The sequence below is a fragment of the Anomalospiza imberbis genome, chromosome Z (assembly GCF_031753505.1).
Source record: "Anomalospiza imberbis isolate Cuckoo-Finch-1a 21T00152 chromosome Z, ASM3175350v1, whole genome shotgun sequence".
NCBI lineage: Eukaryota > Metazoa > Chordata > Aves > Passeriformes > Viduidae > Anomalospiza > Anomalospiza imberbis.
Window position 1 is genome coordinate 50,901,446 of NC_089721.1, and position 27,622 is coordinate 50,929,067.

At 37.2% G+C, this 27,622-nt stretch overlaps 1 protein-coding gene across 2 annotated transcripts in view; it reads left to right on the forward strand.

Annotated features, from left to right (window-relative positions):
* The window catches only part of SNX24 (sorting nexin 24), a 95,611-nt gene that overhangs the window by 36,144 nt on the left and 31,845 nt on the right, over window positions 1-27,622 (forward strand). For both annotated transcript variants that reach the window (XR_010994456.1, XM_068176426.1), the window contains exons 2-3: window positions 16,156-16,239; window positions 22,992-23,096. Coding sequence is in view for 1 of the 2 variants with exons in the window: in XM_068176426.1 (XP_068032527.1) it covers window positions 16,156-16,239; window positions 22,992-23,096 (189 nt within the window). In the remaining variant the exon portion in view is untranslated. The remainder of the gene's footprint in view (window positions 1-16,155; window positions 16,240-22,991; window positions 23,097-27,622) is intronic.

Here is a 27,622-nt window from a genome sequence, read left to right on the forward strand (position 1 = left end):
AATTTACTGTGTATTATGAACTATTGCTGTGAAAGAGATGCTGCTGGACAGCTCTGTGTAGGCTGATGTTTATTTTAAATAAGAAAATTATTTTGAGTTTATTTCTAATTTATCTCATGAAGTCACTCAGAACAAGTAATGTGGTCTTGCAAATAAAAAATGTCACTTTTTCCTCATACAAAACCAACCAAACAGTATTAGTGTGCATACAATAATGGTAACAAAAAGAGTAATGTCAGTTGTAGCTCTTAAGCAGGATTTTGGTAACTTAATTAATTGTTACCAGGATATTTACCACTTTTTTGGGGGTGTAGAAAGGGAAGTGATTGACTTGTGGAGTGGAGGAAGTCATTACACAGCAGGAAGATATTCTATATCTTAGGGTATTCTTATATCTTACTTATATGGTCTTTTATGTCTGGACTCAAATCTTGAGAATTATTCAAGTTCTCTAGAAACTAGCAAGAGGGCTCTAGGGATCTGCTTCAACTTAGCACCTGCCTGTGCTTTAGGATACTTTGTAGGTTTAGACCAATCTAATGTAATTGTCTCCTTTTTTTTACTTAGTTCCTTATACTGGCAAGTGAGAGTAGATATCTCATAGCCCAGTACAACACCTCCAAATACTGTAACTTCCAGAACACATTGAAAATCCCCCCAAACAGACAGAATAAAATGCTACTTTCCATTGTTCACAGTCCCATTCTGGATCTGATATTTTTAAGATTCTTTCTAGAACTATTTCTCCTGTAGTTTTGAAATACACTTGTAATTATAATGTATAACCCAGTGATAAAAAAGATTAAAACTCATTTGTAGTAACAATTAGTTGTGTGGTTGCCCCAAACATACAGCAATTTTCAATACTATTCTTTTTCTCTCTGTTGTATTGTACATAATAAAGTAAGCACATAACCTGGTTTCTTTTGGCTTGGCTTTTTTTTTTTTTTTTTTTGAATTTACAGATTTTGCAGTGTTTCTGTCACTTCAACTTCTTGTTCCTTATTAAGACTTCAGAGATACAAACCAGTAGCTCAGTAATTGCTTTCTTGAATCTGCCTTTAATAATTACATTTAGTAAAGCTGTATCGAAAATTAGAAAGGCAGAGACTAATGGAAAACTAGATTTTTCACTGAATTAGAAAGCAAGACAATCCATATATTGACAACATTTCAAGTTGAAACAGATCAGGAAAACTGTTTTGGACTGTCTGTGCAAAGAGGCAAACACAAGCCTGATGTGCAGTGGCATCTGCATTTTATACCAGCAGAGAAACTGTAAGAGATTTCATGCAAATAGGTGTCTTGAGAGGGGACAGTAGAAATCTGGTTTGGAAGTCACCTGAGATTTTTTTAGTCAGAGAACCTTTTTCTTCACATTAACAAAAGTGTAGAAAGTGCTAACTTTTCACTGATTAAAATACCTTATAAGCAAGGTGGGAAAAGAGGAAACATGTCTTAATTTCTTGTTTTAGATCTGTGGAAGAATACTTGTTGAGGGTGATATCACAGCACTGTGAGTCAGCTTGTATAAAGGGGGTAGAGAGGAGGAGGTATTGTGTCAGTGTTTAGTCAGTAGCGGAACTTTTCACTAAAAATTTGAATTTTGAATTCCCATTTTAAGAACAAGGGAAAACATAACTGTTTTCAGGCTTCTGTCCCTGATATGCTAATATTTTAAATGCCTCTTATTACAAGCAGGCAGGGGATTACATGATTGATTGATTGATTGATATATTAAGCTCAATGTGTTCATTAATTTGTGGATGTTTTGTGCTACCTCAAAATTTAAAAAAATGCCCCAAAACCCAAACACCTTTGAAATGTATATAGATCTGGCAGTGTAAAAAGATTATTTCATGGTTGTGTATTGTTAGTAAGATGTAAAAACTTGTGCTTACAAGATTTGTTTTTTCCTGTTTTTTTTTGTTTTTTTGTTTTTTTTACTGTTCTGTCTCTTAAATGCTTTCCTTTTTCATTTAGTAACTGAGCTGGTTTTCATTGATAAAGATAATTTTGGGTATTTTTGGGTCCTTTGTAGCATTTTGAGATTGGTCTTTCCTTCAGTTATCTGCTAAACAGACACTGGGCCTAAAAAAAGGTAGACATTTTCAATATTTTTGGAGACCCTTATTTTTAACCAGCAGTACAATTCCTCTCACATGCTGCACATTAAATAATAGTTTGCTTTGACAGCATAATGCTTTCTTCTGCTGCATTTTAGAATACATATGCAGAATTAGGCATATTTTGCACATGTGATTTGGATTGGTGTAAATTAGTGCAGCATAGATCTCGTGATTCTTATTACACTGTGGATCAGTTTTGATAAACATGAAAAAAGTTTTGATTACGTAAATTTATACAGTTTATTGGATGTTAAATTCATTTTATGGAGAAGTGTTACTAAACTTTCAATTTTTATTATGTCTCATTGAACATAGGTTGATGGTTTGCATGTTTGTGAATGTAGAAAAGGCTTCTTCAGCTAGAAACTTCACCTTAAATCCTAATCACATAGCACCGGATTAAATAGTAACTTTCATTGTGTTATACATGTATATTAATCAGTGTGTAATTTTAAGTTAATTGATACTGTCTGTTGGTAATCCAATAGACTTCACCACTAATCCAGCAAATTTTACAACATATGGAAAGCTCCAGTTTTTGCTAGTGTTACAGGCAGTGTATTATAGTGTGCAGTGATAACAGCAGTGAAGCCACTGTTAGATCACCAGCAACCTGACACATTTCATTTCTGTTTGTAGAACTCATAAAAGCTAATATTTTCCTTGTTTGGAATGGAAATAATAAATGGATAAGTAAGCACTTCAGAAGTCACAGAGGAAATTGAAGGAACCAGAAAGGTGAGGCATGCTTGAGATTCCTTCCTGTGTCATTAGAATTCCTGTAAGAACAAACCAGCATTCTTTGTAATTTGGAAGGAATTTGTCAGTTGCAAATAAATTGCTGTTTTGATAGTAACTTTTGGACCTAAGGTTGTTTTTTTTTTTCTGTACCTGGTGGGAAAGATTAAAGACTCTTAAAAAGAGAGATATCATGAAGCTAATGGGTATATCTGTCATCTTCTATCCCATTCACCTTCAAAATATTGCAACAGGATCTTTAGAGAAACTTCGCAAACCTGAAGAGCAAATTGCTGCTTGATAACAAAAAACCCAAAAAAACTCTAAAAATTGTGACAGTTGTGAATGTATAACTGGGTCTTCTCAGTGTCTTCCAAAAAATGAGCATAGAAAAAGAAGCAATTTTTGAAATCTTTTTTCTTTTCCTCTTGCCTTGGAAGGAAATCCAATAGGGTCATAAGGTCATTTGGGTTGGCAGGGGCCCATGGAGGTCCAGGCACACCTCCCACCACCCCTGTTCCACACAGGGCCAATGTAGATCAGATTCCACAGGGTCATGTCCTATCATGTTTTGGCTTTCTCCACTACTTCTCTGGGCCCCAGCTCCAGTGTTTATCTACTATATACACTTTCCAATGAAACTATTAAATAAGCCAGATTTGGCTCTAGGTCTGGTCTTATTTTTCCAGAAAAATTGAGTAGTCTTTGCATGCAGTAATTTTTCATTGGTTCTTTAAAAAGAACGGATTGAAGATTTGATAGAAAATGTTTTCAGTGGAAAGAAAGATGTGGGAATAGAATTATAACAGAATATTCTAGTATAATGGAAAGATATGTGTTTAGGGCTTGGACTTTTAACTTCAGGCCTCTGAATTGTGCCCAATCTGGATGCTCCTAGTAGCTTTTCCTAAGAACAAACATGAAATAAGTTGTTCAGCATTTCAAAAGCACTTGAATTTTAGATCGAAAGTTTCCAAAGTAACCATGATGTTACTATTTGCCATACTTTTCTGTATGTGTGGTTTTCCTTGTTAAGTTGTTTTTTTTAGTTCTTACATGGAAGAACACCATAAGGACATTGTCCTTTGTTCATTTGTTCCCACCACAATTGGTCATGCATGCTGAGCCAAGTGGACACTCAGTGGGGAAAAGGAGCATGTGGTTGAATGCTGCAAGTAGGTATGTGCAGCAGTGTGGGTTGCATTGTGTGAAAAGCTTAAATGGCATTGTAAGCATTTAAATTCACAACCCTTTTTTCTTAGCAGTTTTCTTCTTTTACTTACCCTTTTACTTCTTTCATCCCTGAGCAGGTAACTGGGAATTAAGGGAAGGGAATATATCATTTGTATAGGTACTACCCCAGACATGTGTCAACCTTTGAGGTCCCTAATATAGACCTCTTGACTAAGAGACACTTGGGTTTTTGTCATCCAGCTGCCTCACGAGCTGTGCAGGGAGGGAGAGGAGTACCATGTGTTACCAGTGGGTTTTCAGAGCAAGCAGGTGCAGTGACATACACTTCTGATTCATACACAGTGGAATTGTGTATTCCCTTTAAAAATACAATAGGGGGAGTATTTCAGACTACAGACCCCTTCTACTCTTCCTTGGCCACCTCATTTTAACAATAATGCAGTATGGTGTTCTCAGGTGTTGTTTCCCTGTGCCATAGATTCCTGTTCATCATCTCTTACACAAAAATTTTAAAATGTCCTCCAATTGTTTTTTTGCTTCCTAACATTATAGCTGCTTCTCAATAGAAAGGTGTTCTGTAGGCCTGAAATTTATCCTAACTTTGTGAAGAAGCCATGAGCTTTCAATCAGATCAGACATGCTGTGAAAATAACAGAGCACCAGCAGTGCCTATCCTGTTGGAAGAACTACATTATGAACATACTCAGTGCAAAGTTTTGTTAGTAGTTAGGCAGTTTTCCAGAAGTTTTTGACTTGGCCAAATTTTCCTCCCAGATGTCTTCCTGGTCTTCTTGTCCACATCTTGGAGAAATTTGAGTGAAGCAGTTTGGGTTTTGTTTTGGATTGGGTTTTGGTGTTTTCATTGGGTTTTTTGGCATGGATAATGTAAAAATGTATTTTTCTTTAAGTGTGTGTTTGGACTGTCTCAGCTGTAACTTTCTAAAAATATTTTCTGTCTGAATCGCATACCTGATACAGAAAATCTAAGCCCAAAAATTAAAGGTTGGCAAAACTATAAGTAATCAAGAGCAGTCTTGTAATGGAAAATATTAGATTATTCCAATTGCTCCTTGCTCTGCCATTGAATTCTGTAATGCATTTTATTAAATTACTTCCATCTCAGGTCCTCTTCAGATGTTACTGAGATTGTAAAAAGAAAAATAACAGCAGTGAGGGTGAGGAATTAGTTGGTACAAGATGAATGTCCCCCTTCATTACCCCTTTTAAAATTCTTATCCATTAAAAACATGCAAGTGAAAGAAAAGGTAAGTAGGGACAGAGGGTGTACAGAAAGATGAGTATTATCTTGCTTAGTCAGTTGGAGATGACTTCTCAGTCAGTCACATGTAGGATAGGGTGGGTTGCATCTTTTTTTTTTGCCCTGTAAACAGAAAAGTGACACTTTCTCTAAATATGTAGAAGAATCAACTTTTGCTGCAAATAAAAACTTAGAGTTAACTAGGCATTTGCATGCCTTCTGCAGGGGCACACTGCAGTTTCATAGTAACAGAGCCTTTGTAACAGAAAAAATATTAGAAAAAGCTATTTATGGCATCATTTTATGTGAATAAAAATTACAGAAGTTTTTGTATTCAGTGCAAAAGGTAAAACCCAGGAAAAATGGCAAAGAGGTTTGGATAGGCGAGTAAAGTTTTCACTAAGTACCTAATAAAGCAAGAAGAAAATTTGAAGCCTCAGAATGAAGGAGGGAGTGATACCTGTGACAGTATCGTGTTGTACCTGTAAGACTTCTTAGTGGTATCTCTAATATTTCCTTGGTAGTATTTTTGTCGAACTGAATTTAGGGTTTTATGTCTGTATGCATTTAAATAGGGAACTTGGTTGGTATCCACTGGTGATGAACATCGAGTTGTCTAGTAAAATAAATGAAGATTTCTTTCACACCCAAGAATCCAGGACATGAAATGTGACTCATATTTGAGCTTAAACAAGTGTATGGATTCTGTTTCCTCATAATGCTGTTTTTAGGTAGATACTTGCTTTTGATACAAAAGTGTTCAAGTCAAGGTAGTTCTTTGGTAGTCTGTGCTTGGCTGTGTCTTCTATTTTTGTCTTCATTGAAGAAAATGCAACTGTGGATTTTTAGGCCTGTGAATAGTACTGTTTGATGTTTTGAGTTAACATTTGAGAAGACTGCCACACTGTATTATCAATTCAAGCAACAGACAGCAGTTAAAAACAGCACAATTTTCAGTCATCCACATCTCATTGCTTTGTTTGCACTATGTATGCTGGCTTTTATTTACACATTTCCTGCATCAGACTCAATTTATAACTTATTTAAAATCTCACAGAAGTGTGCTGGATACATAAAACCTTATCTGACTCAATACTTGTGCAGGCATGTAATTAGCTGATATTTGCCTCACCATCTTCCAAGTAAGGCAAATATCAGTAAGTGAGGCAAGATATCAATACCATCTTCCAAGTGAGGCAAGTTATATTATTGCAAAATAATATAATATTCACTGATTCAATTTTCATGTCTTTGTAATGGTGAATACATGACTATATTGCCAGTATTCTTGGATAGCTTCAATTTTATATCACAAAATTACTAATAGGATACTTTTATTATATATGTTATGGTGGATATTGGTTTGTATTAGTATTTCTACTGCCTTTGAAGATATAGAATCTTTTGACACAATTGTACTGGAAGTAGTTCCCATAATTGCTTTAGATGTTGCCTTTTCTCAGACATGGCTGTTTGAGTCAAAATCTGTGCTGCCTAAGCTCTTCCGCTAATATCAATGTATTTCTCTGTTTGTAGTGTCTTTGATTTACATGTTTTCTATTGTAAGGAAGGCAAGTTAGGAAATATTTGTTTCTTTTCCCTGTGTTATTTCTTTATGTTCAAATAAAATCCATACCCTGCTCTGAACTTCATGCTCACCTGCTCCCTTTTGTGGTATGCCTGAACCTTGCTGACTGCAGTTCCCATAGACATGCCTTGAACAGATGCAGGCTGGCCCTCTTGTCACTGAGCTTTGTCCAAACTTTACAATGAGTTCTGCAGTGTGTGCTGCCCATGCTGCTGCTACTGTTAATGCTGTCACCAGTCCCTGAGCCAGTTTGAATCTGACTCAGGAATATTTTCATTCACTGTGTCCAACAGGCCAACTATATAAATACTCTGTCAGTCACAGCATGTAAATTCGGAAGCTCAAGAACTTAAAGCTCAGTTTGGGTGCAATATTTTATTATTTCTGAGCACTCTTTGTGGTAGCTGGTGTTGCATTTTATTCAGGAGTTGTGCAGAGTTTGTCACTTCCATTCTTTCTATCTTCCTTGCACATGAAGAAACATTTGATTTTCTGCAGCTGGAAGCTTTGATAGCCACATCCTGGTAACCTGTTTCAGGTCTTTCTTGTCTCAGTCACGGCAGGCTTAGTCCAGTAACAAAACTGTCATATATATATATTTGAGCTTATTTCTTTGTCCCAATTTGAATTACCATTCCAAAGAGATTGACCCGGCAAGGGAAACCTTTGGTGAGCAGGATTGCATTCTTTAATAAATTGATGCAGTGACTTGTCTTTCCAGGAATGAGTGCTGATGTTTGAAGCAGAGTTGTTAGTTGTGTGTAAGAGTAATACAGGTGGCAGGCAATTGCAGAGGTAATGAGGTTTCCATTTTGGAAGACAGGCCAATGCCAATTTAGTTGAAGTTTGGATGATTTAACTCTGTGAAAGTAACTGCCTGAAGGTGTTACGTGGATCTTGACTGCTTATCTTCTCATTAGCAGAGTAACATTTGAATCCTCCATTTTGGATCTGAAAATATGATAATCACAGTATTTAAATGTAATACATGAAAGATATTTGCTGAGTTGCACAGACATTTAGGAAAAACAACCTCTTTTGACTACTGCTCTTAAAAATTTGCTTGGATGAACTATTTACATGGTAAAGAGGAGCAGAGACTTCTCAGATGGATTACTGCAGAGACCCTAATAAGAAATGATGCAAAGTGGATTTACATTATTTTTTTCCCCTGGTATTTAATCACCATGATGAAATGTGGAGCTGATTTTAATAGCTTGTGTGTATAGTATCTTGACTAAATCCTGTAATGTTTTATATTCATATGTGTTTTGTTAGTCACTAAGAGAGAAAAAGACTAAATTCATGTACTCTGATAGACATACCATGGAAAATGAGGCAGTAGGAAGTCAGTTCCTTTGAAATGCTTATTACCCTGCTGCTAGTATGTATTTTTATGTGTTCTTTGGCACTATCTACATTTCTGTTTGTAAACAAAATATCTATGTTTTTGAGGCATTAGGTCACCCGGGTGCATTCACTCCAGACAGCAAATTCACGTGCAAACAGAATAACACAGACTCAATGTTTCTAGGAAAAACTTAATATTGTGTCTAACTGCTCACAAAAAGGAGCTTCTTGCTGCTAGTTGGCTGCAATATGAGGGTACTTTCATTGTGGTTAGGAATTGCATCCTGCCTTGGGAAGTGAGAGGATTCATTACAGATTCTCCAGATAAAATAGCAAAGGATTTTGTGGCAAAATACAAGATTCCTTATATTTTATCCAATTTAGATTTAATCTGTTTCTTGTAAATACACTTCTGCCATCGGTTATTTTTTGCAGTATTCAAGTATTTTATCCCAATTTACTGTGTCTGTTGGAAAGCTAATATTTTCCATAGAGAGGCTCATAGTTTTTTCTATTAGTAGCACATCTATTATAAGAGATATTGAGATGATCTAGATGAGCAAATAGAGTAGATTAGGCTAATTTTATTTTTTATGCATAACTATGGGTTTTAGCATGGATTGTAAACTTTTTCCTTTTTCAGTGAACGATCAACACATTTCCCTTAAGTCTGATTGTAAGGAAGTTAGCCAAATAGGTAACCACAGTGACAATGTGATTTTGAAAGGATGTCTGTCATCTATGTAACAGTTGTCCTCTGCAGGACCAATAAAGAAAAATGCCAAAAACAAGTCAGATCTTGTAGCATCTTGGTTTGGTTACAAATTAGATTTCCATAGCCAGTGTATCATTGGCAAGGGATAGGTTTTGTAGTTTAGAAAGCCAAGTAAGTTATTTTTCAGGAAATGACAGAGAGGTTCCTGTGAGATTTTATGAACCATGTGTTTGAAAAAGATTGGTTTAAAGAGAGTTGAAAAAATCAGAAAACTACTTTTATATGTCAGCTACTCTTTCATTCAACAGTGACAGCTCCGTAGAAGCCTCCCTTGTGTTTCCCATGTTTTAAGAATTACAAAACTGCCTGACTGGGTTGCAGTATAAATTGTTTTAGTATCTCTTCCTCCAAACCCTAAGAAATATGACAGACACCTCTAAAAGGCCATCTTCAGGAAGACTATCCCTGAATCTTGTGCATGCCTTTTGTACATTATTCCTACTAACACTGCCATTTTACAACTGCAGGAGCCTCATACTGCAAAAGAGTGTAGGTGAAGTGTATGGAAATAATCCTTAACTATTTTATATTATTGATGGAAAATACAAACTGCTCTCTGAAAGGTTCTTGAAAAGACTGTAATCTGATTTAGGTAGATAATGGTACCAGTAAAACTGGTAACTGTTAGGAAAGAGAAAACTTTTTAAGTAAACAAGTGTCTGAAGGTTGTATAAATTGGTAAGGAGGCATTTGAATTAGGAGTCACATGCATAAGGACAAGTGATTTTACTTATGTACACATCTTTTTTTTTTTTATTTATTCTTTTTAGCAATGAAAGCCCAAGTTAGATTGCAGTAACATGAGATTTAACAGAAGGAGTCTGTGAAACAACAGACTTGTTTTCTTATGTCACAGTAGAAAATCTATTTTTGTATGTTAAAAACAGTAAGGCTGTTTTCCCAGGCCGGAATGGGTCATGTAACTGCTTCACACAGGCTGGAGCTGTTGGGAATACTCTCTGGAAATCCTACAGTGAACAGTTCACTTCTCTGTCATGGTTTTTCTCCCTCACAAACTCTGGACAAAGCAGTGTCGTAATTGGATAATATCAAGCTTTCAGTTCCATAGTCAATAAAATTGTGTGCTTTTTTCCTTGTGCAGTAACTTAATATTGTATATTGTACTTGATACTAAGTGCAACAGTTTGATTTCATATAACAGACATGACAGTGCTTGGGGTGAGGGAAGGGACTATGAGTTTAACCGAACTTGTGAGCTGACTTAAGGTGAGATAAGTAAATCTTGTAACTGATATTGCTGTGGGTCTGAGTCTCTTTGGGGTCCCTCAGTAGAAGTGAAACGTGTATTGAGCAGAGCTGTACTGCTGGAGGGCAAGGCGCAGGCACAAGGAGCACCTGCCCCAGGCGAGCACGGAGGTGGAAAAACTGTGAGGACCAGTGCCCAAATGTCTGCACCAGCTGAGTTGCTCCACTGCAGCTCTAGCGTTCTGCCTGCTCTCATAGCCATCAGGAAAATATTCAGCATGTGGGAGGATGATACCAAGGAAGGGTGGGTGACTCTTAGCTCTGTGCCTGTTTATACTCTCTCCCAACACTCTCAATTCCTTAGGCATTCACTTCTCTTCCTTTACTGCCTCTGGCAGACACTGTCATCTCTTCTTTGGGGCCCAAAGCAGAACCACATGTAGCAAATTGGTTTTGTTGTGGCTATATTGCTTCTTTCTTTACTGTGCCCCAACTCCTTCTCCAGTTCTGCAGTAGAAAGGGGGCCCTTTCCTTACGGGCAGACTGCAGGAGCTCACGTAAGGGCTGCTTATTCAGAAGAGCAGTTTCTAAAGAGAGGAGTCAACAGATGTGACTATAAGCAATCCACCCAAGGAACAGAAGGTCTTAAGTCTCAGTAACTTGAAATGGTGGTGATAACCAGAGTCAACACTGGGTGCTAGACAAAGGAGAACTGGACCTGGGGGGACTATATTTGGAGAGCCAAAGGGAGATTTCTCTTGCCTCATGTCTAGATGGCCCATGTCAGCATCCATGCCCTTGAGCTGCCCTGTGCCTGCTGCAGAGCTGAATTTTGCTGCCCTGCTTTCCAAAAGATGAAGTCAGAATAAGTTAATGTGTTTTCATTTGGGGAATAGTGAGATTCAGTTTTATCAAGGCTACTCTGACGTTTGAGTTGGCTCTGAATACTGTCCTCATCTCCGCCTCTCTGCTGTGGAGGGTATTCACAAGTATGGAGCATTGCCATGAGGCACTGACACTCCCAAGACGCAGAGCTGCTGTTGCAGCTACGTGCAGCTCTGGTTACCACCACCACCCAGCTGCTCTTACTGATCGTGTAGAAAATTGTTTTCCCCTGAAACAGTAGGATGGAGTTGTCTTTTGTTCTCTACTATTTTCTGTGGTCTTCTTCTAGTCGTAGTCGTAATTGTAGCACAACCAAGACAGAAAATGTGCCATTGTCTGAGCAATAATGAAACACTAAACACGTGGAAATCCTATTAGTGTTTCATGGACCGTAGCTGTCATTTCATTTGCTCTGGAATTCCTTCCATATGGCCATGACAAAGGTTTAAGGTTGAGTTTTCTTGACACTTTGAATGCATTAGCTGTTCCTCAGACCAAAGTCTGTCAAGTATACTGAAGTATCTGAAGGGATGTATTTATTTCTGTAAGTAATATATTAAATAGAATTAGGATCAGTAAGCTTGGTCTTGAGAGATAAAAACATGACACTAGAATTTTGTAGAGTCTTCTTTCCTAGTGAATGTTAGACAGATGTATCTGCTTTTTGTAAATTTATCTTTTTTTTGCTTCTGTTTTTTGTATCTCCTTATTCTAAATGACACTGCCCCAAATCTCCTTTTCAACTGTAATTTTTCAAAAGTATTGCAATTCAATTTTTCATGTATAAGTGTGCACCATGTGTTAGGATTAATTTACCATAATAGTAAACTTTGTAGCCAACATAATTTCCATGAGTGAATGTGACAGTCATCTGTGTATTTATTATGTAATAGAAAACCAAGCTGAGATGTTACTACACTTGTTAGTTTTCATCCCTACTCATGGTCATGTTTATCATTTTTGTCTGCATTTTTTTGTTAAATTGATCATTGTATGATTTTTTGAGATTAAGTTACGGGACCTGCATATTTTTGCAGATTATCAGATAAAACATGTCCTTTTGTATCCAATGTATGTATGTGACATAGGTAGGAACTGAGGGGGGCAGTGTCAGTGTTACCCACAATACATGATATGCGCTTGTTGGCACCTTGAGCAGGTTTTGTGCATCTTATTAGTTCCTGTTTTCTTCTCTTTGTGCTTTCAGTCTTCGAAATTTACAGTGATACAGTACCAATTTTTTGCCCGTATATAATCCGGTTTAGTTACTATGTAGGACTGTCAAGTTTCTGCAACAAAAAGAGAAATGTATATGTTCTTCTTGAAAGTATCAAAAAAGGACCATTCATTTAGAGGTTTGGTAATGATCAGAAACAGATAATTTCAGGAAAATGGCAAAATCAGGCATGGTTGCTAACAATAAGAAAAGAAAATGGTTTCCAGGATCTGAATATAATCCATATAATTGGAACAAAGTGAAGAGGAAAAAAAATCTGTGTAAATTTGTTTTATACTCAGACCTGAAAGGTTTTACTATTTTATTAACAAAGACCTTAGGAATTATTTTTTTGAAATTTTCATCACAAGTTTGATGGTTATGAATTACAGTGGCAGAGTTGTTCTGCTAGTTTAAGAAATCAGCATTATTCATACTGATATCCAGTTCAGAGATTTTTGCCCTGTACATTGCTAATGTGTGTTAAAGACTGTTGGAAGAATGCTTTAAATGTGTAATGATCTTCTAGCTGTACACAGACATTGCTGATAACTATTGTGGCAGCAACCAAGAACAGTGAGATGTTTCTAGTTTCAAAGTACTCTTGGAATTTTCTAATTGGTGTCTTAAAATCTATGGTCCCTTGTGTCCTAGTCAGGGTGAACTGCAAATCGTTTAGTGCAGTGTAATTTCTGGTATTTCAATGACTATGGGAAATGTATTTTGCTTGTCTAATTCAGAGATTAATTCTTGCATTTTTCATTTAACTATCTGTCACTTATAAAAAGTCATATATTTTTTCAGTTATCTGTTCAAGGAACATGAATATTTTTACTAGAAAAGTAATTTCCTAGCACTGTTGCAATTTTCCCCCCATAGTTCTTCCGTCTTTATTTTGGCACTTTCATCTATGTTCACCAGTTTCCTTATATTGTTTTTCTGCCAGGGCCTGCAATTGCACAGTTAAATGTGTGCAAGATTTGCTTATAGCTATTTTTTATCCATTAAGAGGTCCTGTCTCTCTCTCAACTTAATGTATTTTTTGTCTTTCACAGAAAGCCATGTCATTTTATGAAACAGTGTCACAGAAACTAATTTATATGTTTTAAATTTGCTCTTGTGAAGTGTGATCTGGTAAATAGTGAGGAAGCAAACCTGGAACTTATGCAGTCTGAGTAAAGTCATGTAATCATACAAGTTTATAAACATAATTGTGTTATTTCTTGCATTTCTGCTTTAAAAGTTACTTTGTAAATCAGTTTAATATTTAGATTTAAATGAAGCAAAACCATTTCTGGGTTGTCCACTTATCTATATCACAAATTTCTTTATATTTCTGAAGTCTAGGTGCTACAACAAGTAGATTAGTGATATTCAACCTCAAGCATAGCAAAGATATTGTTGGTTTTGTAAATTTTAGGTGTCTACTAAAGCTGGATCTGAGGCCTCTGGATGGAGAGGGGCAAGTTAAAGCCTTTACACTGGTGCAAGGAGTTGAGGGTATAACAGTGGCAGTGTCTGTATTTTGAAGTAACATTACTTTGCATGCGAAGCTATGCTTCTCTCTTTCACCTTCTGTGGAAGTAACAGATAAATATGTTGTTCAATGTCATGATAGCAAAAATTATGAAACTGTTACTAAAACAGGAGGAAGAATAAATGTAGCACAGTTTTTGGTGTTCTGAAACCATTTATCTGGTTCCTTAACCCATGATGAAACACAGAACAAAATAGATACATGCTTTGTCCACATAGAGTTGTATATTTCATTTCACATAATCCAACTATTATGAAAAGATGAGTGTTTAGATTTTAGAGGGACAGATACTTCTCTGAAGACACACACATGAATAAAATCAAAATGGAACTGCACATGCCAACCTGTGATTTGCAAGAAAGTTACCTGCCAAGACAGTGCTTGTAGCTGAGGCAGGAGTCCCTTAGATTTCTCCAAATTGCTTGGCAAATCCTGTAGCCAACAGAAGTGCTGAACTTAAAGTGGTGAGTGGCTCTTAGCTGACTGAGATGTAAGTGGGTGTTATAAGTTCCTCATAATTCCTGGAGATTTAATATCAAGTAAATACAAAATTGTTGCAACACCTTAGCTAGAGACCCATGATCACTTTTTATTTAACTACTTTCATATTTTGTTATCCATTCCTTCTAACAAGTTATGCTTAAAATTCCTTTGTTCTTGTGCAATCCAAGACAAATTTTTCCTTGCAGAACTATTTCTTTCATGCAGTGTGTAGAATATGAAATGTAAATTTTCCTTTGCATATTATTCTCTTTACAAGTCTGAACTTAAAGTTGTAGGGGTGCCTTGGATTTTTTTCATGTGTGGAGGAAAATTGTTTAATAGCCACTGGCTGTTCTTCCAAAGTAGTCCAAATAGACTAGGGGGGTGGGGGGGCTGGGGGATGGCAAATCAATGCACCCAAATAAGATCATCTGCTTGTACTGTTAGGACAAAGACATAGTCCTATTCAAAGATGTAGAATGTAGCACAGGTTATTACAGCAACCCAAACAAATTTTGGTAAGGTAAATATTGGTGTGAAATAACTATGGTCCTATCCATACTGCAGTCAAACAAAGGTTAAAGCATTTCAGTCTGGATTAAATAAAATGCTGTCTGTTTTTAATGTTGTTTGGCTAGCCAGTGGAAACCATAGCATTTTGACCTATTTGAAAGGCAGGTTCTAGTGGACAATAGAAAGTGTTAATCCAGTATGGTATGTCAGTGTTTGCACTGATCAATGCTAGCTGGGCATGTTGTGACAGAAAACCCTTTTTTCTGCATTCAGGCATAAACACTGTTTGCAAATTTATTTCAAAGAACAGTTTATTTGGCTATGTTTTGGGTCTTGATGTGATCATCTGTGCTGAACAGTGTTTCTCATTGTCCTGAAAATAATTATTTCCAGCATTTTCAGGGCAAAACAGAAAACAAAGAACTCCTAGATAGAACAGGCACCTTTTCTGTATTACTTCTCTGCCGATTTTGTCTTCATTTAATAGACCTTATTTTCTTGAGTACCTCAAAATATTTCTCGTCACTCACCCTCAAAACTGACCTGCTGACCTGAGAATCAAGAAAATGTCATGTTAGTGACTACTAATTAGTGGATCCAGAGAGTTGCTTCTCCTGGCCTTTCAACCTTCCAGAGGCAGTAACAAAAACTGTCACATGTATCATACAAAGAAAACAAGCATCTGCCATGTGTGCGTTTTGTTTTGTTTTTTCATAGAGCATACATAGCACAAGTTCAGTTGAGACTAGAGATGAATTTGTAGGTTAGGAGGAAATTAGCCTAGAATATAGAGCATGCATTTATTTCTCTATTTCCATGCATAACATAATCCATATATTGTCCAGCTCTTACTGAACATGTCTGAATGTATTAGTACTCTGCATTGTAAGAAGGGGAGTTAAACTCTATTTTTTTTCCTCCCTGTTTTCTCCCCGTTTGTTTTTTTCTGTTCCTACCATTCTTTTTTATTTTGATTAGTTCAAAGCACGTTGCATCTTTCTGTAAGGAGATATTTTAGTGCTTAGTTTTTAACGTAAAGCATATAGTCCATGCTTAAGCTGTTTTATTATATTTTTGTTGAACTAACAGGTTAACAGAAGATTCAGCCATATTTGTCATTAATCACGGTTGTACTTCTGCAACTCTTGAGGTACATTGGGTTTTTTGGGACTATTTAGAAGGATTACTGTGGTAAAATGGAAAGTCACATTTTGTGAAGCCATATCACTGAACTGTTTTTTGCAAGTAACATTACCCTCTTTTTTATTATTTATAATTTTCAGGTCTTTAAAATAGAAGTGCTGGTGAGTGGAAGGAAACATTTTGTGGAGAAGAGGTATAGTGAATTCCATGCACTTCATAAAAAGGTACTGATCTTTTTCTTTGTAATATGTAGCTTTGTTTTGCCTCAGTGATGTTTTCCTCTCTCTTGTAATTGTTACTATACATGGTTTATCTTAAATACATCCTGTGATTCATGCCTCTGGAAATTAATTCCTAACTAACTCAATTTCTTCTTTGTTTTGTAGAAGGGAGTGATGATTTCTCACATGTTACCAAGTCTCCTTTTCTTTTTGATTGTTGTTTACATGCTGTATGGCTAAAATGCTGTGTGTAGTATGTTTTTGTCTTCTTCTAAAGTCACAAAATAAGTCCCATGCAAACCACAAATAAATAGGGTGGATTTTTTTTCCAGTTAGGCAGTTAATTTGTTAGTTCTCTAAATTTTATTGCTAACCTGTCCTATGTAAAGATGAGGAAACAACTTTTATACATGAAGAAACCAGATATGAAAATGAGTAAAGCATCTCAATTAAAATAATATAAAATATCTGCTAAGCTTGTCTACTGAATCATCTTAGTAATATATAGAAGGGACCTCAGTACTTTCAAGCCTGGTTATCCACTAATACTTCTTTAAATTGCTTTGACCATTGTTAAAGTATGAAATTTTCTCTCCAAACTGAACTGAAAGGCTGCTGAAAGGCAAGCTTTATTTTTTTTCTCTGTTTTATGGAGGACAAGTTTTGTGAATGAGAATTCTGGAGGAGCATTGCAGCCCATTAACAGCAGTGGGACTATACTAAAGAGCTTCAGTCCCAGGATCTGGGTCAACTAAATGTCTCTTGATTTGTAGGTCTGAGTGGCAGTGGAGTGTGGGCACAATCAGCTACTTTGATGCTGCTTGCCTTCATTGTGGAAAAGCTTGCTCTGCAAACAACAAAGACCAGCATGGGTATTTACAGTTCCTGTCAGTGCAATGTTGGAGGAGTTTAGTTCCACCAGTATGTTTGCTGGTGGTCCTGAATTAGCTCAGGAAAGAAGCATTAACCTGAGGATGATTTTGCCAGGCTTGTAAGGAGTATAGGTGTAAGCAAACTTGTCTGAGCAAAAGGCAACTATTGACCCATCAAAGTCTAAAGACAAGACCCATTTGCTTTACTGCACCATAATTAAGATCTGCTAGTGCTTCTTGCCTCAGAAATGGTATCATCTACCACTTATTAATACTCATTTTCTTGTTTATTGTTATAGTACAGATATGTCTCAGATACTGTCATCCTTGTGTTCATATTAAATATGAAACCAAATAAGCAACAGCGTCAGAAAGAGTAAAATAACTCACTCACCCACCATTTAGCCTTGCAGTATATGAATGCTTTGTTTGAGAATAATTCTGCAGTTGAAGGTAAAGCAGATTAATAGAGTTTATACAGTGAAATAGGCTAGGAAACATTAAGAGGGAAAAATCAGGATTTATATCCTTAAAATGCGCCCTATCCAAGCAGGCAGTCTCCTATTTTTAGAATAGTATAGTATTGTATAATGCAGTGTAGTACAGAATTAGAATTAGAAATATAATTGAATATTTTCAATTGGTAAATATATTCAACAATTATATAGTCAAAATGCCTAAGCAATGCAGAGATGAAATTACAGCATTATATTAAGGGCATTGTTCAAATGTCCCTGACAGGCCTGGGACATCCACCACCTCTTGAGGAAGCCTCTTTCAGTGTTTGATCACCCTCTCGGTAAAGAAATGTTTCCTGTTCACTCTGAACCTCACCCAACATAGCTATGAGCCATTCCCACATGTCCTGTTACTGGATCCCAGGGAGAAATACCTCCTGTTCTACTTCCCCTCCTCAGGAAGTAATGACATCATGCTTCATCATGCTTTTCTCCAAACTAAGCAAAATCGATGTCCTCAGCCACTTGGCATCTATCTGCTGAGCAACTACAGGTGGGTCCTTTGCAAGCAGACGAGAAGAAAAGCCAGCACCAAGGCTGGATCTGGAAAAGGGAGAAGAAAGCCTGTGGTTGTGGGCAGAAGCCTTTCCCAGGCTGCTCACCATCTGGGCAGCTGCCCCATATGCAGCTGTCCCTTCACAGGGGCAGGACTTTGAACTTCCCCTTCTTAGGCTCCTGTTCTGGCAGGGTATGACTCTGGCATGATGTAGAGAACAGCGCCAAATTGTGACTCCAGGCAAGAGGAGAGATTTGGGTGCCACCATAGAAAGGCTGCACCAGGCAGTGCTGGTAGGAGAGCAGAGCCCAGGGACATGGAGCAGGAGGTACAGAAAAGAGGAAACAGGCCTGGGGTGATGAGCAGTGGGTCAGGGACTGGCTGTGGAGACCCCCATCTAGAAACACCTGTCCCAGGATCAGCTGCAAAGATGCAGGCATGGAGCAGGCTGGTGCTTGCCTGTAGAGGAGCAATGATACAGTACCTGGCACAAGTAGAAAGACCAATCAGGATTAACATTCCGTCCTACCTAGTAAAAACGCAAAAAAGAGTGAGGATAGAATCTATACTGTTAATAACACTGAGACTTTTCCTATAGATTTGTGCATTTATTTTATTTCAATAGCTGGGGTTGGGAGCTTTTGAAGGCTGGCACATGCCACAGCTGATGCCCAGTCCTGCTTTAGCCACATTCCAAGGCACCTTCCAACATCACTCATGTGGTGCCAGGCTCTTGTTTGGTGGAGGGGCCTTGGGGGTCTCTTTCCCTTCTCTTCAGGAGTTGCTGTGACCCTTCAGGGGAGCATTTACTGTGCCATCTGGAAGTTGCAGCCCTGGGCACAGCCTTACCTGACTCAACCTGGGGCTCTTCTTTCTCTGTGGAGTGGCAATGGGAGCTGAGGGGTGGCTGCCAGGATCCCCACCAGCAGCAGTGGAGGAGGTGGCCTTTCTGCTGCTGCATTGCACAGCAACACACACGTGCTGCTGCATGAATGTCACTATGCAGTTTTGGAGGGACATCCCCAGCATCCAGCCCAGCCGCTCTGCATTCATCCTGTGTTTGGTTGGGATAGTTGTGATGGTGTCTTCCACCATGGCTCATCCAACACTGTTGCCAAATATCTCCATCCCCTGGTGGATCCATGGTTGCAGTGTCTGGAGGAGCATAGCATGGTTCTGAAAGCAGTACAGTGAGCACACGGAGGCTGGATGTCACCGACACCTGAGCATTACTTCTTGAAGCACACCTTTGTGGTGCTCCAGAATGATGGAGGTCCTGGGTAGCTGGATGTCCCAGAGCCACTCTCACCGGGTGGATGACTCATAGGGGGTGTGGTGACATGCTCCAAGCACTCATTGTCCAGCTGAAATGATTGCAAGACTGACACTATCCTCCTCTTGCAGAGGTGGTACCTGGGCTTGTCCTCAGCTCATTGCAGGATGGACAGGTAACAGAACTGGTGGAGGGTCCACATCATATAACTGGCCTACTCCTAGCTGTCCAGAGAGATGGCACAACAGGTTTCACTTCACTGTAATTTCTGGAGCTGCACAATTACTCCACATAAAAGTCATGGATGACTGCAGTCTCACTCATTTGTCTTCTTGTACACCATTTTCACTGCAATAACTTGTTTTGCAGAGATCTCTTATAACACCAGAAAAAACATAATTGATGCCCCTTTCTCTCTCTGCAAAAAATAGCAGCAAAATATACAAATCTGAAAAACAGATATTCTAACCAGGCACTTTGCACCATGTTTCAATTTGTTTCATTTTCTCATTCTCTTGCTGTCTGCTTATATTATCCTGCAAATGAATAGAGACTTTTCCGTATTTATTCCCAGCACAGATGCAAAACATATAGCATATTTTGTCAACAATATACCTTTTTAATAAGTCTTACTTTTTGAAGTTTTGGTTAGTATTGTTGAACAGCTCATACTGTGAACCTTAGTGCTTTCAGTGTTACAGAAATGAAAGTATTTGCATCAGTTTGCTATCAGCATGCCAATATGGTATTTATCTTCCTCTCTTCCCCTTTAATTTAAAATGTATGTTTCATTCTAAATTCTTGTGAGTACATGGCAGTTGGAAAGGTCACTTTAGACTTGCTGCATATTCCAGGTGCCCTTAGTGTTGGAGATGTCTGTAGAGCGTAGGAGAAACAAAGCTTCTGTAGAGAATATCTGTGGTAGAAAATGGATGTAGAGGCTGATGAGGAGATTGTGCCTTTCACTGGGGAACAGCGTGCCTCGCTGGCACTGTGTGGAGAAAGGAGGACTGTTGCTCATAGAAGACGTTCATTCATCAGAATGCCAATCAATGTTTTGATTCATTATATTTTTTAAACAAAGCTGTTTCCAAGAACATGTCTAGATTTCTGTCTTGGGTTCAATCTTTCATAGATTCTAGTAATGTAAAAGAGTAAAGCCCCATTTCCTGTGCAATCTGGCTGTAGTGGAAAAGGTTTAAAATATTTTCAAGACTTCCATGTTACACCAGGAGTACAATTTATTCTTTTCACAGAAATGACCCACAGATATTGGCTTCTATGAAATAGTTTGCATAGACCATTATGCTTTGCCCTGATTATGAGCAACAAACCTTGCCTGTCAGACTATGCACCATTCCCATTACATTATATATAAGTCTGAACAAAAGTTTTATTATTCTGATGTGGAAAGTTTTTTTAGCAAGAATTGAATTATTTATATGTGTATAACATAGTTTAAAATACAACCATTTGTTCGTATTTATTCCCAAATATCTTTTTATACTTCTTTCCCTATATGTTAATAAATATTGGTAGTTCTTTATAAGTAGAAGAACTAGAAGGTCACAGTGTTAAAACTACTGCAGTGAGATTTCCAAAAATCTAAAGTGTAAAACATCTTGTTTTGCAAGTTGTCTATAATTTTAGAATAACTAGTGTATACTCTATGTCATGGTTTCTTTTCACACTTGGACAAATAACTCTTTACTTGATAATGTTCACCATCTTTAAGTCTTTCAAGAAGTAGAGACTACTGTATGTCAATAGGTGTTAGGTCAGTGTCATAGACAGGAAGGTACTATGGGCAGTAATAGTCCTCAGATAAATATATTTTGTTATGTGTTTGGACAAGTCTAAAGCAATACACCTAATGCTTATGTAGTTTTGCTTAATATTCCTTGATATTGTTATAGTTATTTATAGCAATATATATGACTGGATTATTGTAAGCGTAAGAAAGTGGCTTTTAATATATCTCTTGTATATCTGTATAATGTTGACTTTAAACTTAGAATCAGTATCTATGCCAGCACATTAAATAGTTGGGGTTTGGATGTTTTATATGTAACAGGGCCACAGAGCACAAGGGGATTGTTAATCATCAGCTGAGTTACCAACCACAGAATATTTATCTTGTAAGCAGCTAGGTCTTGGTGGATGCTTGTATAGTTTCAGATTTGTCTGCACTCATCTGGAGCGTTCTCCTCATTTGTTGCCCACTTGCAGGTGCTGTCATAGTGCGCAACAGCGGTGACCATAGTTTCTTCAACATCCCCAGTCAATTTAGAGGGAAAAATGGGAGGTTGTATTCTGGTTTTAAGATCTATTAGTAAATGTGGCTGGGTTTGGAGTTTTATTTTCGAGAGTTGTTTTTCTCACTTCATGTTTAATTTTAATTTAGCACTGTTAAGAAATAAGGAAGTTGCAAAATTTTTCCAGAGAAATTGAGGTTTCCCGGCTGCAGCTTCAATACTTGTGATTGCAGAGACGTTGATATGTTGCCACTGCTTTTTCCTGTAGTGACATCCCAGCAAGCTCAAAGATGAAATGTAAATTCTCAGTCTCCCATGGGTGTGCATGTCAAAGTCAATTTTGAGTTTCTTTCCTTGCATTCTTTGCTTCAGATTTACTCAGAGGCAATATCCAATGGAAAGAATGCCACCTTCTATTAAAATGCAATGGAGTCTGTTTCAGTTGTTATTTTTGCTCCGTAGTTTTGAGGAAAACATTTATATTTTTTGATTAAAAAAATATGTTGCTCCAGCAAGAGGATTTTTAGTGTTGTCAAGTTGCATGTTTTTGTTGACCTATATAAAATCATAAGTATGCATATATAAATATAAATATAAATATAAATATAAATATAAATATAAATATAAATATAAATATAAATATAAATATAAATATAAATATAAATATAAATATAAATATAAATATAAATATAAATATAAATATAAATATGTGGTATGTGTGTATCTATATCTACATAGATGCACATTATATATAGATCTATGTAGATACATGTATAAGATTTTCTGTGGGAATCTTTTGAGGAACAGTTATGGAGTTCTCTTTGAAATATAATCAGTGACAATCTTGCTATTTCTCTGTGTAAGATACTAAACATAGACTGTCAATCTGTTGGTACACTTTGAGAGCATCAATATTTCACTCTCTTGACTGCCAGCTCTCTAGGGAAATGGTTAGCACTCCTCCCTGTACTTTTCACACCTGTTCATAATTGCCTAAGTCTGGAGTTAAAAGCCATCATCATGTGTTCACTGCACTTAGCAAGGTAATTTCTGGTTATGTCGTGGTAATGTTGTGAGGTATTGTCCCAGGTAGACTAATGGGAAAATCCAATTTAAAATATTCTCATGTAGTGGTGGCCATTTAATTTTCAGGCTATTCGTTACAAAAAATTGTTAGTAGGGCTGCTCTTTACTGTCCAGGGCAACTAAATGTGAAGATTTTTAACCACATTCTGTAGGTATGACATCTGCTATTATTTCAAGGAGATGATTGTAAGTAACTTCCTTTCCATGCTGTTGTCCTTAATGCATAAGCTTTTATTCTTTTTTTTTTCCTTGCAGCTCAAGAAGTTCATAAGAACACCGGAGATCCCTTCAAAGCACGTGAGAAACTGGGTCCCCAAGGTCCTGGAGCAGCGACGACAAGGCTTGGAGTTGTACTTGCAGGTGTGTCTCCTTACAGACTGGTGAAAGTAAAAGCAGCATCTATTTCCACAGCATTAGAAAGTATGAAGTGCGGCGTTTTACTGATAAGCAATTTTAGAGGTGGAAAGTGATGTGTATTTACCAGCAGCAGTGATTTCTGATCACTTAGCAGTCCTACCAGCTAGAAATCCAGACTGTTTTGTATTTTTTTCCCTGATTTTCCAAAGGCTGCTCAGTGACTTTGGTGAACCTTCATTTTCTTCTGCCTAAAATGGAGAAAATAATGTTATTCTTTACAAAATTGTTCTGGCTGTACTGATCAAAAGTGTTGTAGAAAAACTATAAGAAGACTTTATTTAGCTCACTTCTATTTAGACAGAGTAGGGAAGCATCCGCTTATCATATTAATATCACTCTGCTATACATGCCTGTATATTAATTGTTCCTCTAGCTGAAATAGGCACCTGTCATCTCAATTGTTCCTCTAGCTGAAATAGGCACCTGTCATCTCATATTAATCTCAGTTGGTTTGGACATTTGCCTTAAGTCTTAGGTTCTACCTGGATGGGTCACGATTTTGATAAAGACAATAAGAGGAGTCTTCAGGAATGATGCAGTTGTACAGACATCTAAATATATCAGGAATAAATCCCATTCATTTTTAATAAATGGAATTTCTATTGTCACCATGATTGCTTTAAAAATGTCCCATGGTGTACATTCACAGCTGTTTCTCTAGTGGCAAAGCCAGATGAATGTGTTCCTCTAAACATGTTCTGAGTTCACTGCACTTTCAGCTACACTAATGCAAGTGCTGTTTTACTGAAGGGGTTCACAGAAATAATGTGTCAAAACATAATTGTTTTGGGAGGAAAGCAAGAATAACAGTCTTCTGTTTTTACTCACATTTACCACTTGCAGTGAATTTTTGGTTTTTCTGATTTCCAAACAACTTTCTTTAGGACATAATCACTACCAAGGCACATGTACCAGTTACTCTTAAGCAGTTGATTTTGTTAAAAACATAGAGAGGTAATCTGGTTATCACTTTTAATTGCTGATAAACTGTAAAAGAACATCTCCCCCTACTGGAAGAGTTAGTCAATTCTTGTTCTTTTGCAGTCTTGCACGTTTAATTAACTTTTCCTCTATTCTATTGCTATTGGCTGTCATAGGAACATGCAGTGGTTTCAGTTGGAAGGGACTGCTGGGCATCATCTGTTTAAAACATGACAAGCCTCTAAGTTATATCCATACTAATGTGCATACTAATTTAAATAAGAAGAAAAGTTGTTAATACTTTTGTGAAAGTAATTAATTTCTGTTTCCACTAATAGAAAGCAGAAGTAATCATCAGTGAAATTTTAACTTTTAAGATAATTCGAGCCTGGTTCTAGACAATGAAAATTTGGTAATAAGGCACTTCAGTTATGAGACGTTTTTCAATAGTGCCAAGCATTTGCCAAAGTACAGTGTAGAAATATACTACAATTTCAGAAGACATGATCAGTTTTTTATTTAACGCCATGTATGTAAAATATTGTAAACATGTTTTCAGGTGGTACTACTGACAGTTTATCTGTAGGAGTTGTTTGGCTACTAATGTCACTTGTCAGTGGTGGTGCTTGTAGCCAGACATTTGTGCAGCCGATAAACTTTTATGAAGACATACCAGTCATTAATTGTTTTGTATAAAACCAGCCAGAACCATATGCAAATACTGAGCTATTTACACAGATGTAATGTTCAATGAATTTGTTTTGGCAGATGGCCATGGAATACAGACCTGTACCTGACAAGGTACATATTGGGTTCTTAAGATAATTTTAATTAAGTAGTTGTCTGTAATTAAATGCAGATAAAAATATTGACATGAAATGAGGGCAGTAGAATCATTCTCTACTAAAAAGTAAAGAAAGCAAGACATTCCCCTGTCTAAGACAGAAGGTGCTGCAGTTGCCAGGACTTTGTTACTTTTTGTGACCTTTTCGTGATGAAACCTCCCTTTTAAATCCTTTCAGCACAGGTTGTTTGTTTCTTGGAGTGGATGGACAGGAGCTCAGAAACATTTCATTATATCTTTCTGAAGAGTAGCAAAATTTCAAATAAATGGAGTATTATTAAATTGTGAGCTACAAAAGGTATTTATTTATTATTTTTTAATGTATCAGTAGCCACTGGCAGCTAATTGTCATAAGTATGCTTATTTTACTTCTGTTTTTGAAAGGTTGGGTCAGGACTTTTTCTTGTTATAGTAGACAAATTTTAATGGAATTTTTAAATAATTATCTTGCACCATTTTTAAGTAAGACTTTTATATTTTACAAGTTTAACTGGAATGTGCTACTTTTGTTTTTTATACTGTGAAACAATTGACTAGAGCACTAATATGCTTAGTAATTCAACTGCATGTATAATAATATTTACAGAGTCCTTGTGAATACTGAGAACAATCAACTGACTGACAAGAGGAAAGAAGGATTATGTTTAATTTATTAATGAGGAAACAGATGCAAAGATAAGTGAATGACAGATTGTGGCCCCAAACGTTCAAGCAAATTAGTATGAAGAAATAAGCTATTGCTACTCTGCTTATCATGGTAAATGCCTCTGTGCATGAGCTTAAACTACAGCACAAAGCTCTCAAGCTGAACTGATTTAGTCTTTGCTAAATAAGAGAAATCACAGAATCACAGAATAAACTGAATTGGAAGGGACCCACAAGGATCATCGAGTCCAACTCCTGGCCTGCACAGCACAACCCCAAGAGTCACCTCATGTGCCTAAGAGCGCTGTCCTAACACTTCTTGAGCTCTCTCAGGAAGTGCTGTGATCACTTCCCTGGTGAGTCTGTTCAGTGCCCAGCCACCCTCTGGGTGAAGAACTTTTCCTGATATCCATCCTAAATCTCCCTTGACACAACTTCAGGCCATTACCTTGGGTCCTGTCACAGGTCACCACAGAGAAGAGATCAGTGCCTGCCCCTCCTCTTCCCCTCCTGAGGATGTTGAAAATGAGGCCTCCTCTTGGTCTCCTTTAAATCTCAAAACACCTGTTACTCACAGTAGAAGAGCAGTTAGCCAGCATTTACTGCCTTGTGGTGGCCATTGACTAGGTAACTTTATAGTTACTTACTTGTATATCTGAGCTTGTAGCTTGCAGTAGAGCAGAGATGAGAATCCAGGTGGTTTTGATTTTAAATTTGTAAAATAAATCACTGGGTCACACTATTACTCACAAAAATCTCTCTTGATAGTAGTTTTAGTCTGCAGTAAGATTTGAACTTAATATTTATTTATGGTTAGAAATATATTCTCTTGATGAGCTTCATGAGGAGCTTTGTGTTGAAGAAAGGTAGAAGATAAGGATTTTAAGCAGCTGGTTGTATAACGTGCCTATAATTTGAGAAGGGCTGCCAAAAGGATCTACCCTGAAAGCCTGTGACTCCTCATAGTAGTAAGTGTAGGTAAATGTATTTGCTTTAAAGTACCAGAAGGTGAAGGTAAGTGTAGAAGATGATGAAGCAGGCTGATAAGCAGCATTGTAGCTTCTGGATGGTGTTTGTTTTGTTTGGGGTTTTTTTCATCCACTGTCCAGTCTTGGATTAACTGTTATCATAAAGCAATACAGAAATATAATTTGGTTTGTATGTGTATTTAAATAAGATATACATTACTTGAAAACTCCCTCTTCCATAGTTTTTACTGTGTCTGAATTTAGTAAGTAATATTGTAGATGGACCAAGTGATCAGGTAGTTGGGGTCTTATTTTGAACGTTGAGGGGTGGCACTTGAGGGACCTTATCTAACTGGCTATTAGAGCAGCTGCAGCTGCTTTGGATCAAATCAGTATTTGTTACAAATACATTTCATATGATATACTATTGGAGGAGCAGTTTTTACAGTGCTTTTTTCCTGTGAATTGGTAATGGGGAAGAATTTGATCCAGCCACCTGCTCATTTGGAGTTAGGTCATATCCTTGTCCCAGTAAGCTGACACTGGATGTTATTGCCATCCAGTCTGTCTGCCCCAGGGACTTGCCCTTTGACAGGTCTGCCTTTTAAAGTTCAATGGAATAGATATTTTCAACTCCCTTGGGCTAAAGAAATCTCATAATTTGCTGATATCATCAGTCCAACAAGATAACAAGCATCATTAACAGAATTCACTTTGAAGTAGCACCCACACCTCAGCATGAAACTTGGTAGCTGCTGCTAGTTTTCACTGAAATAATTTGCTTATAGGGAGAGATTTTGAAGGAGCCCATATTTTTTATTAGTTTCAGGGTTCTAACTCATTTCTTATGGTCTGGGTGACCTGAAGAAATTCTTCTTGTAACTAGCAAGGCTTTAATATAAAACAGAGAGTTGTAGACCTTCTGAAGTGCTCTGTATATATGTAGGGTCTCTATGTACATACATCTCTAACCAGAGTTAATATTTAGAGCTAATATTTCTCTCTTGGCTGAGGTCAAGAAAACATACTTGTCTTTATTTATTCTTGAATTTTTTATGAAGAGAACAGTCCTGATTCCTGGAGATAAGATT